The sequence below is a fragment of the Aplidium turbinatum genome, chromosome 6, assembly GCF_918807975.1.
Source record: "Aplidium turbinatum chromosome 6, kaAplTurb1.1, whole genome shotgun sequence".
Classification (NCBI taxonomy): Eukaryota; Metazoa; Chordata; class Ascidiacea; order Aplousobranchia; family Polyclinidae; genus Aplidium; species Aplidium turbinatum.
Genome location: NC_137477.1, coordinates 1,789,512 through 1,801,796, shown reverse-complemented (window position 1 = coordinate 1,801,796; position 12,285 = coordinate 1,789,512). Strand labels below are relative to the sequence as shown.

Genomic DNA, 12,285 nt, shown 5'->3' with positions numbered 1-12,285 from the left:
GGCTAGGGACATGATTTTTTTGATTGAGGTTTTTTGGATTATTCTTGTAGGGAATAGTATCATGAACAACTCCTATCAACAAAATTGGTTAAAACAAGCTGAAAGTGTGTGTTTTTATTTTTTGAAATCACGAATCCAACACATAAGGTTTTTGTAGCCCCTTTCCGAAAATGTCTTCGGGAAATTCCCTTTCTACGTCACACCGGTGAATTGATGAACGATTGTAGTTTTTCACTGTTCAGTTCAGTTCAGTTGTTTTTATTTCTAACCTTCACAGCAAAGACAATTACACGACAACATAAAGACATATACTGCATTAAGACAGCTGAAAGCGACGTTTCATTTGCTTAGTTGAGGTTTAGGCTACAAAGTAAACTGTTAATTCATTTGTAAAAGTTATTTGTTGGAGCAAAAATGCCTGGAAGATGTGTTGTTTGGGGATGCAGCAATAATCCGAAGCCTGGGATAAGTGTTCATCAGTTTCCCAAAGATCCAAACCTGTTTAAAAAATGGCAGAAATTTGTTCAACAAAACCGAAAGTATTGGAAGGCTAAAGCAAGCTCACAAATTTGTTCCGTACACTTTGACAGTAACCAATTTGAAGAATCGAGTCTACAAGTACAATTGGGGTTTTCAGGCAGGTAAGTTTCTACAGCCTAGCCTGGGTTAGACTGCATTTCCAATAGTGCTCATTGCTGCATTGCTATACTAAACTACCATAGTGTTATTAAGCTAGACTACCACTGTCACACATTAATTGGGTTAGTCTAATGTCGTTATTTCAAAGTTGATCTTTGATAAGGTTTACAGCAGGACAAGAAAGTTTTTTTTTTAAATAATCTTGAGAGTTAACTGTAAGATAATTAAACTTTCAGTAAAAGGATTCTCAAGAAACGTGCAGTTCCATCAATTCTTAGCCTGCGGCAAAACGTAGCTTGTACGTCTACGGCTGAACCACATGCAAAGACAGAGAGGAGTGCTGTCAGAAAGCGCCGAGTTCAACAAGTAAATTAGCTACCATAGCTAGCCTATAAATTGCAAACCTACTAGTTATATTCTCTCATACTATTCAGGTTTTGTGTTTATACTACGTGAAGGTTAGTAAATTATCTCGTAGCCTACATATAAAGGTGTTAATGATCAATTTTCTTTTCTGCTCATAAGACTGCCTTTAAGTACCGTACTTTTTCTTTAATTAACACATATGTTAAGTTCTATACTGGCATGTCAAGTGCACTGCTGTATTAGTCTACTTAGAGAGTATTTTATGTGGTACTGATGCCAAAAAATATTTCAGCTTTTGCAACATGAAGTAACTACAGTGCATTCGAAAGAAACCCAAAATATTGGTAGCAGCCTTGTAGATCAACAAGTGGTGTCTGTGGAAACAGAGTTAATTGCTGGTCAAAACTCTACTAGTATAACAAAAGAAGCAATTGATGAACAGGAACAGCCTTTGATGATTTATGAAGCCATGTTTATAAATCCACAATGCAAAGTTGCAATGACCCAAACCGTTAATGTTTCCAATACCAGAAGTATAGGTAATAAACTTGTTAAATAGGTTACTAGATGCTAGCCTATCGATGTTAGTCGATTTCATAATCATGCTACACTGCCCAAGGTTTAAAATAAATTATTTTTTCCTTCTTCATCAAGTTGTAAATAACTTATTGTACTGCAGTGAAATATATTGTATGTAGGCTACTGGTAAATTGTTACACAATCCACATGTGCTAAAAGTTTTCAATGATCCACTAAAGTTATTGTAGTGTCATCCAATAGTTAACATTGCATTAAAAGTATCAAAGATTAATGTTAGTGTTACAATGAAAAAAAGCAAATCCTTCATTGAGACAATACCACAGTCATAATACTACTGTAAACATTAGTTAACATAACATACATACTAGTTAACATAATTTATGACTAGCTGTATCAGCCACATTTAATTTCTGCAATGTTTTAGGCATCCAATGCAATGTACCGATAAGATGTAGTGATGCCGCAACTCAATGTGTAATACCGGTAATGGATTTTATTCAATCTTCTACTCCCATCCATAGTGAAAATGAAGAAGACATGCATGAATGTTTGGATGAAGATTACAATGAATCTTATGATTCCATTTCTTTCGAATGTAATGAGTAAGTGATGCATAATATTCTGGCTTGTGTTGACACTTGGAATGTCTAACTGGAGTTCATAGCTGCCTATTGAGCTGGAGTAGGTCAGGTCTTTATTGGCAGAATGCCTCAATTTGTCCAGCTACATCCACTTTGAAACATGTATTGATATTTTCTTTGTATTTTCCAGATCAGAAGCTAATCAAAAATCAATACCGGAAAATAAATATGTGATTTTCCATAGCATGCTCATGAGTTTGTTTTTAATCTGTCAATTATGTGGTAAGGCAGGAGCAACAACTTCCAGTACATGCAAGGGAACACTGTTGGCAGTTAAACAAATCTGCCATCACTGCCGTCAGTCTTACAAATGGTTTAGTCAGCCATTTGTGGGTGGAATACCAGAAGGAAATATTTCGTTAAGTTCCTCTATTTTGTTCAGTGGAGCACTACCTACAAAAACTTTACGTTTTTTGCGCTTTTGGGGTGTTCAGTGTTACGAAAAGCGTACCTTTTTTCGACATCAAAAAAAGTTTTTAATACCTGCTGTCAACCATGTCTGGAGTATGAAGCAACAGAATGTACTGCAAGAAGCAAAGAAGGATGTTAATCTTATTTGTGGTGGTGATGCAAGATGTGACTCTATGGGCCACTCTGCTAAATACGGAAGCTATACTCTGATGGATGTGAAGCAAAACCGTATTTTAAGCATGGAAATTGTCCAGGTAAGTTTACATGTTCTTACGATGCTACTTGCTACAAAATCGTGTCCTGAATTATGTTATGTTGTATTTTCATCTTTCAAAGGAATATATATAATATTGAATGGAGTTACCCACAATTCTGATGTCGTAATTTTGCTATTTCCGCAAATCACAAATGTAATGGAAAGCTCCCCAAAAGTTACATGAGTATTGTATACAACGAATACATGTTTTCCCTCAGTAGTTACTACTGTTCTACCTAATGTAAGACGTGTGTTTAGAGTAATGAGGTCAAGGGAAGTTACCACATGGAATTAGAGGGATTGAAAAGGTGTCTCCATACCCTTTCTAGTGCTGGAGTCAACATATGCACATTGATTACGGACAGACACCTGCAGATACAGAAGTGGATTAGGGAGGATCATGAAGAAATGACGCATTACTTTGATATATGGCATGTTGCAAAAGGTAAGCGCTAAACATTGAAGCAAAGAAAACCATAAAACGATTAACGATCTAAACAACAAGTTTAACTCTATTAGTCTACTCATTTTTCATGTAGTTTAGTTTGTGCCAAAAAAGATCTTGCTAAATGCATTAGTTATTGCAATGTGAATGGAGCATTTAGTGATCTAGTCATTCGTAAACCATTTTATACTGCAGGCAACTCGCTAATTCTGTAAATTTCCTTTGGTTAAGGTCTTTCGAAAAAACTTGTTGCTGTAGAAAAGAAGAAGGGATTTGAGCTTGTTTCGAAATGGCGACAAAGCATTATAAACCATCTGTATTGGTGTGGTTTGACAAGTGATGGAAATGGTGATTTAGCTTTAGCTAAATGGGACTCTCTGCCAAATCACATATGTGACATCCACACTGGACACAGTGAGTTATTTCCTTCGTGCTTACATCTGCCACTTGCGAAAAGGAAGTACTTCACAGCAGGTTTGTTCTGTACTTATTGTCTTTATTAACCTCAAGTGTGATTGCAGTAACATAAAAGAAGGCTGTTTCAAAAGCATGCTAACTGCTTATATTCGCTCAGTGTTGGATAAAGTACCTTGTGCAATTTTCGACTTGGCTTTTAAGTGTTTTAAGTTGACATGTGAAGTTTAGTAGCAAGACTCTTTATTTTCAGGATCTGAATGTTATGAAGCTTTGACAGGATTGTTGGGAAGCAAGAATCTACGAAAAGATGTCACGAAATTGTCCCCGGAAGGGCAGACGTTTTCCATAGAGGCCTACCACAGTCTTGTCAATCAATTTGCACCCAAAATGTTTCACTTTGGTTATGCTGCCATGAAATGCAGGTAAGCCATTCAGCAAATATTCTGCCTAACCATTGTTAAAGAGGCTTTTAAGAATGTAATAAGCCTACAGAGTTATAATGCAATGAGATTGCTAAAAAACAGCTTGTCATCGTCAGTAATCAACGCTTATGTTTAACTTTAGATTGTTACTTGCGGCCCTTCATTACAATGAAAATAGCAGAAAGGAGCAAGCTAAAACAAAAGACGGAAATTTGCAGTTTTCTCTTTCCTTTCCAAAAGGCAAAGGAGGTTCTCACACGCTAAAAAAGATAATGCAAGAATGTACCTTCAGTAAGAATACATGTCTTCTAAAATTGAAATATGTGCTAAAGTCTACTTAAACAACCTAATAGTGCGTTTATTCGTTTCTAAAACTCATAAGCATTTGCTAGTCCCTAAACACTCAGCCAGCTATTCTTCGACAGTTGCAGCTGCTTGCTTCGGTTAAATTACGCGATGAACATTGACTAGAAATATATTTTATAACCCTTGCTTTGCAGGTTACGTTGCTGAACTTATAGCTGAAGTGACTTCAAGAGTTGAAGATGCTAGTAATGACATTCCAGAGGAGTTGTCATGGGAAACCCCTCCTCCTTTATGTCACAATCTCAAGCGTCCAGATAAACAGAGTGTCGTCAACAATCATATATCGCGTTTTCTTACAAGCGCACCAGTTAATAACAGTGAAAGTTCATAACCTTATAGATGTACTTCTGTGTTTTTTGAATGTACGCCGTACAGCATATTATTTCATATTTCGCTTTCGTTTGGGATTGGTGGTCGTATTAGTTTATCTTTCATTGATTTCATTTTTCACCATTGCCATTTCTTTGACTTATTGCTTAATACCATCGCGGACATACTTAACCGCTATAAAGTAACTTACAATGCAACATAAGTTAGTAGCCTATTGCACCATATTTGTATCAAACTAGATAACACACATTGGTGAGTCTTGTAAAAGTACTTTATTAAGGGGGCGAAACATTACGTATTAAACAATAATATCGATATAACCTAAGACTTGATATGGCTTCTTCAGAAGAAGCCATATCAAGTCTTAGGTTGTTCTTCAGGTATTTACAGTTGAAATCCAACGAAATCGTCCTCATTGTTTTGGAGCGACAATTGGGTTCTTATACAAGTCACGGCGCATGCTGGAAGAACCACTCTAAGGTTTCGACCAAGGTACCCCCAACACCAACGGGCTAATTGCCTATATGCAATGTGCCTATGGCGCTTATGTTCAGGAGCCCCATGAACTCCATACTGCTGCTTGTACTGCAGCCAGGCAATTTCTAACACATCCACATTGAGACAGGCTGCCTGAAACCCAGGGTGCTCTGTTATGCACTTTATTTCGCAGCCATACGTCTCCCGTCCTTCTCTTACTTTTTGGGCAATGCACTCTATTTCGGTGCAACACCTGCATTCCGCTACTGTTGGAAGGATATCGCAGTTGTCGCACTTGCACCTGTAATTTTATGAAAAAAAAATCAAATTGCAATAGCCATACGGCATGCATATCACTTGTGTACTGTGGTGTTAAAATAAACACTGTTTTGATATCAGTGTAAGGAAGTTTTCTTAGAAAGGCACTAGATCTAAAGGTGGATGGGAAGAGGAAACGCGGTCGTCCAAGAAGTGAAACCTGGTGGGTAACGCAGTCTACTACCGGTAGGCCTACTTATAGAAATGCTTGGGATGATTACCGTAATGGTCGCATCGATGAAAAGGAATGTTTATAGAAGGCCACATGTTGTTATATAATAACTTCAAAGTAAATTGAGTAGCCTAATATTGCGCAATGCTACACAGCAAAAAAGTTATTGCCTTTCCCACAGTTTAAGCCATTTATAGGACGCAGACAAATGTTTGTTTACAATTGGTATCTATATTGTGTAATGCTAATTAAATTTAGTGTGTAAAAATACAAACGCTGACAACATACCAGTTTAAGCTGTTCGTTCGAAGCTCAATATCCGAATCCATTGCTTCACATACTTCAATCTCCTCTTCTGAGCTGCTTGCCAAAGGCTCGAACATGTACGGTTGAACATGGTCGTGATCAGATTGCATCGGAAGATGTTCATTTCCAAAGTCACAAAATACTTCAGCCTCTTCATCAGAACCGCTGCTAAAATCTTGTAATGTCTCCATACCACGTTATTGAAACAAAATAACTTCACTTGCTGCTTGTCCGAATTACTTATTTCTGCAGTGCGATCTGACATCGATGCGAGAGAATTCCCGGTGAAACGTCATCGCTCAACAGTCGCCTTTACGCAGTGACGCGTGTCGGATCGTCAACTATCAGAAAGTGAAAATAAAAGGCCCTCAAAGCACCCCAAATACAGCTCAAAAAAACTTTTTTTTTTCAGGCATTCTTATTGACCACGTATAAAATCAGAAAATCACTTTTGTAGAAAAAATTTTTTTTCATGTCCCTAGCCCTTTAAGTTGTTTTTTTTTTCTGCGTAAGACACATTTCATTGATTTCTTTTTGTATTTAAGTAACATTTTTATTTTAGTAGAAGCTAAAGTCTTGGGTTTAAAAGGTTGTGTAAACCTCTTATTTTGTAACAACCCTGGCTTGCAAAGTTGGTTCTTTTTACATTGCTTCAACGTCCACGCGTAGACTAAAACGACAAACTTTGCTGGCTTGGATGACCTAAAGTTTCCAATTGCTTCACAAAACGTTGAAACATTGCCAATCATCGGCAACTATTGGAGGTGCGTAGGTCCCTCTCCAACTCTTTTTGAGATCTGAAGATGAAGCTGGAAAATGATCCGAAATTAGATCTGAAGATCAAGGAAAAATGATCCCACGAGCAGCATGACTTTCTCATAGATAGGAGAATGCTCCAAAAGCACAGGGCGAGCGCCCATTGTGATGCTGAAATCTAAAACATTATTAGTTTACTTAAATACTTAGTTTAATTTTGATTGTAAATATTTTCATTCGCAGATTTTTTTATTTTTACAGCATTTTGCTGTCTCTTTAAACCTTTGTTCTGTTATTTTGTGTATTTGTTTAACTTTTTCTTAAAAGCTGTTTTGTGACGACTTACCCATGAGCAAACCTCTTTAAAATTTAATCTCTTCGTGTATTTGAAAAACCAACCACTTTAAACTGTGACTTGCTTCTGTGATGTTTTCATGACTTAATTTCTCGAATATAGTACCAAGAATAGATGCAAGTTAAAGTTATTGGTTACAACAACAATAATTTGTGACACGAAACCCATTTACTCCGGATGCGAAACTTGCATTGGACCCACTTAGTTTGCATTTACGCCTCTCATAATCAACTTATGTGATAATTTTACATTCAATCAACGTCTAGAGACATCAAGAAGCAAAGTTTATCGGTGAAGACAAGTCCTGAAAAAAGGAACAGAAACTAACTGAAAAGAGAAATTGTTAATGAGAGTAGATTCAGACCAAGTAATTTCACGTTTGAGATCTCAGAAGGTTTATCAAAATATCATTAAAAAGATCCCATCTCACTTGGTAACCAGCTGATCATTCATTTTTACTTTTTTAACTCCACTGCATGTTTGTCAACGCCTGTAGATGTTGAATCAATGCAAAGTAGACGGATTCTTCCACCTGATTAACAGGGAAACCAGCATAGAAAACGAGCTATCACGAAGCACTTGTTTTGCGATAATGGAAAACGAGCTAAAAATCAGTGGAAGAAATGATTTTGATATTAAATCTTGAATCAATGTAAAAAAGCGACTAGTTTGCTGTCTGGGAAAGGCAATTGCACGATGCACCAAAACTATCAACAAAATTTACGTCTGTGACAAAACAGATGATTCTATTTGCGGAGAATCAAGCATTTTGCAATCAGCTGAATAACACTGGTCATTTCTTGCATGGGCTTTGAGAACTGATTTAGGGTAACTTTGGGGTGCTGAATCCGAATCTGACCTCAGATTTATCCTATCACGTCAGGTTTGTGAGATATGATAACAGCAAATTGCTACTTTTGTCAAAAGTGGAAGATTTGGCGTAGCGTTTACCACCAACATATGCAGTGCTATAACGAAAGGTTAGTGTTAGACAGGCCAAAACAGCTTAAATAAGGTTACTGAACAAGCATTGCCATAGACCTGTTTAAATTTTTGTGGTTTCATGCAAAACATTGACGGGGTGGAGGTCAGGTATACTTTTAGCCTCCCTTTTAGCTTTTGCTATTACTGCGGTTAATAATATTGCTTAGAAAACAAATTAGTATCAAAATTATAGTTGATGGGTGTATTTCAGCTACTTATGTACTACATGGCCTGGATTTCTAAATATAGCACAATGTGTATGTGCAATAAACGCAACGTCAAATCTTCCACTTTTGACAAAAGTAACAATTTGCTGTTATCATATCTCACAAACCTGACGTGATAGGATAAATCTGAGGTCAGATTCGGATTCAGCACTCCAAAATTACCCTAAATCCATTGAAAGACTCCATGCAAGAAAAGTTGTGTTGACCAGTGTAATCGAACCTGCGTACCTGGCTGTCTGATGGCACATATGAGCAAATCTTTGTATGACCGGGTGGCTCCACTGGTTGCTGAAGTAAGCTGGGGTAGGCACCTGACAAAGCGGTTCATGTAAAATTAATCAATTATTGAGGGGTTCGAAAAAAAGCATAAAAACAAATCTGTTTTTTTAAGTCGTGCAAGCAATTTATTTTCTTTGTGAGCTAGAAAACGAAACATACAAGAGTCTCAGAACACATTAAGTGCTGTGTAGACTTTACTGTAGGCCAGCGCTCGCACCTTCGCGTCGTGTTCTTTGAAGATTTAGGAGCTCGCGTGTGTTACAAACAAAATATTTAACAATTTTATTTTGATAACAAATTCTTTTATCTCCGTTTCTAAATAAGTTTTGTAACGCAACCTTCGCTTCAACTAAACACAATTTATTGTAGCCTACATATTTTTAAGAATCAAGCCTGACATACATCGACTAGAGCATGGACTTCTAAATAGTAGCATCTGGACTGGAAACGCAGTGACCAGCAAAAGGCCAAACAGTTGGTACAACAGTTGGCCAACAGTGGGCCAACAGGGTTAGTTACTTGGCTGTTTGCCCACTGTTGGCCAACTGTTGTACCAACTGTTTGGCCTTTTGTTGGTCACTGCGTTTCCAGTCCAGATGCTACTATTTAGAAGTCCATGACTAGAGTGAGGAAACAAATGAATTTGAATTCTATACAGAAAAGTGCAATTAAAGATCACATTTTCTCGTGTGCAACATGCAAAAACAGCGTTTGTGCAATTTGAGATCATGTCCAGAGTCAGGTCTGAGTACCGTATCATATTTTTAGTAATTATCAAAGCATTGAAAAGCCAACATTACGTTTTTACAACATTGAACCAACGCCACAACATTGAACCAACCTAAGCCGCTTCTTGTCGGTTGAATAGTTTCGAGTTCATAAAGAACGTAAACATGCGACGTTTCTCATTGTTTGCAAACAATTGAAGAGCTAAGACCTTCGACAGGAAGTTTTGACGTGTCTGCAACTTCTAGATAACAAACAGTACGTCAACAACAAGCCGGTCACTCTCTCAAGCTCGGCGGCCGGACCTGCATCAGTGGTACAAACCGTGGAGCTGGAATCCTATGTACAAGAATACGCAACTATGATTTACTGTAGATTCCAACGCTGCTTTCTCAGTCCGAGGATTAAGATTGCCTCAACTTTTCATCGCTTTTCGTTTACCAGATAAAGAAGATGTTTTTTACATACTCAATTATGTTGGCTTCTTTTAAATTGAATCTCAAATAAAAAATTTAAGTTTCGTGTTTTTTTCATGTTTGATGTTGTCACGCTGAGACAAGATTGAAGGAACCTATGAGCTTGCTCTGCATCGAATCGGCTCCATTTCTACCTTCCAGGGTGGCAGTGAAATGGCAAAAATATTTGACTCAAAATTTAAAAAAGACAGATTGAAAAGAAACAATTTTTGAATTAATCAAAATAAAAGTAATTTTACCAAAAACCGTTCAAACGACTTGATAGTTTTGATTTGTAAACACGAATCCAAATAATCACAGAGCAATCTTTTTTCACGTAAACTTTAAAAATAATTAAACGTTGTAATCTCGCAATTCAAATCGAATAAACATCGACTGAGTTTGTAATTATAATATTCAGTTTCGGCGAGTTATTGTATATGCCCCCAATGCGAAGGCCAGAAAACATGGTAGGCCTACAAACGTGGTTGCTGACAGGGCCGTTGAGGCTAAAAACATTTTCGGCCGCAAAACCCAGACATCAATAAACAATGTAGGCCTACTGAGGTAAAAGTTAATACAATATTTTCTTTAACTTTTTGGGCTCTGGTAAGGCTTCGGACTAATAGTATCTCGGTCCCGGGTCAAAAAGTACCCCCTGGACCCCTGTAGCGTACGTCGCAAAAAGTAGGAAAAAATTCCGTCGTATCCAGGCTTAAGCTTAGCCTACATTGAGTAGTTGAAGACCTATATCATGTGCAGGAGCGGTGTCGAACTAGTGCCCTTCTGAACGCTGTGCAAAGACTCTCATCACTCGGGTACACAGGCGGATATCTGCGGTTAAATTTGTTTACAGAAAATTAAGATTCACATTGAGCCTCAAGCAGCGCGGAAAATTGAGCAACAGATAGAAATAGAGTTGTCAGAACGTTTGACGATAAATAGAAAAAATCGACGTTTTTTTGTTTTTTAAAAAACTTCAGACAGGTCGATGCACAGAAGCTGAAAGAAAACTGAAGGCGGAATGACTTGGTGACCACAGAGAGTCTCGCCGTTCATTGTATCTGTTCTTTGTCTAGCAACACTGAACTAATGTAAATTGACAAGTATTAGATTTAGCCTATTATAGGCAGTAATCAAAAATATGATTTAAAATAAGTGCAGCAGATTTATTGTTATACTTGTTACAATTTAACTGAGATTTTTATTCAAACCTAGCACTCAGTTCCATCAAAAGAGATGAGAAATATTTATCCCATGTAGCAAAAATGCAAAGATATAACATAAAATTCAGATCGAAACAAGCCCTTAAAGGTATCTGATGCAGAACAGAATGAAGTTAATATTTTACCAAACTAAACAACTTTGTCAGCAGCCTGCATCAAACGATATCATCAATTTGTTAAATTGAATGTTTTTCCTTCGTTTTGCAATAACTCGTCACGCTTGACATAGCACACCAATTAGTGTTACGTCATAAGTTTCAATACATTCCAAGTTAATTGAGGCTTCTAATGGCGAAGATAAATCTCAATCATAAAATGTAATTACTTAAAATGTGAAACGTTTATGTTTTCTGAAAATCACTTCCTCTGTTTCTAAACAAGATTTTAGAATCCTGGCCAAGCTGCGACCTTCCGACCCTGGAGCTATTTAACTCATTTGCCGACAAATCAACGCTTATTTTCCCGCAGTCCAGCCCTTAAAAAATCCATGTTGGTCTTTGAAAGAATAGAAAAGATAATAATTAGTTTAAAGGTGAATGAGGCTGTTCACCAGGCATCTAATTTAGTTCAAGTTTATTGATCAAAAGGTGATTTACTTGAAGAACATATATTTTCATGAGTACAGTTTTTTTTATTGAAGGGTGTTCTTGTGGATTTGTTGCTGGTTCTTAAGTTTTAGATGCGTTGTTGGTAGTATTGCGGGTGGTGATATTATGATACTGGTTTTGTTCTTAAGCCGTTGTTGAGTTCCTTCCAGTGGCGATATTGCTACGATTGTGTGATCGTTCCAACAATGAAGTAAATCAAGGCAAATGATATCAATGCGACACTGATCTATTTCTCTTGTTGATTTTCTGGCGCGTCCCCTTTTTATTAGATATCAGTTTTGGTCCAAATGAGATTTTTTTAAAGAATTGAAATCAAAGTTAGATCATGATGTAAATTGAAACAAACTTTGTCAACTTACTTAAAAATTCAAAATGAAATCGGAAGCGAGGAATTTTGTGTTGAAACAAAATTTTGTTCAAACAACTTTTCCAACACTTTTATTTTTAAACAGCGGATGTTCTGGGTCTTGTGTGTTAAAATTTAGATTAAATAGACAATAAGACAATAAACTTGATTAGTTCCGCTCAAAATCTCCGCTTCTTTGCCATCTGTAACATTTCCA

The 12,285-nt window shown here is 37.0% G+C and overlaps 2 protein-coding genes across 2 annotated transcripts; one reads left to right on the top strand and one right to left on the bottom strand.

Annotated features, from left to right (window-relative positions):
• The first annotated feature begins 285 nt into the window (after positions 1 to 285).
• Positions 286 to 5,169, top strand: LOC145772807 (uncharacterized). The gene is made up of 10 exons (XM_082584688.1): positions 286 to 641; positions 876 to 1,005; positions 1,298 to 1,544; positions 1,970 to 2,147; positions 2,317 to 2,851; positions 3,112 to 3,298; positions 3,530 to 3,772; positions 3,966 to 4,137; positions 4,280 to 4,428; positions 4,638 to 5,169. Exons 1-10 carry the CDS (start codon positions 415 to 417, stop codon positions 4,832 to 4,834), a joined length of 2,265 nt encoding a protein of 754 aa, XP_082440814.1. The 5' UTR covers positions 286 to 414; the 3' UTR covers positions 4,835 to 5,169.
• Positions 5,170 to 5,217: 48 nt separating this feature from the next.
• Positions 5,218 to 6,580, bottom strand: LOC145772808 (uncharacterized). Its single transcript, XM_082584689.1, has 2 exons — positions 6,089 to 6,580; positions 5,218 to 5,611 (listed from the first exon to the last, which is right to left on the bottom strand). The coding sequence occupies exons 1-2, from the start codon at positions 6,295 to 6,297 to the stop codon at positions 5,218 to 5,220; spliced, it is 603 nt and encodes a 200-aa protein (XP_082440815.1). The 5' UTR covers positions 6,298 to 6,580.
• Between the last annotated feature and the right edge of the window lie 5,705 nt (positions 6,581 to 12,285).

Coding starts and splice junctions, on each gene's coding strand:
- LOC145772807 (XM_082584688.1), top strand. CDS start 415: ATGCCTGGAAGATGTGTTGTTTGGGGATGCAGCAATAATCCGAAGCCT. Junction 642..875: donor CAATTGGGGTTTTCAGGCAG/GTAAGTTTCTAC, acceptor TTAAACTTTCAG/TAAAAGGATTCTCAAGAAAC. Junction 3,299..3,529: donor TATATGGCATGTTGCAAAAG/GTAAGCGCTAAA, acceptor CCTTTGGTTAAG/GTCTTTCGAAAAAACTTGTT.
- LOC145772808 (XM_082584689.1), bottom strand. CDS start 6,297: ATGGAGACATTACAAGATTTTAGCAGCGGTTCTGATGAAGAGGCTGAA. Junction 5,612..6,088: donor CGAACGAACAGCTTAAACTG/GTATGTTGTCAG, acceptor ATAAAATTACAG/GTGCAAGTGCGACAACTGCG.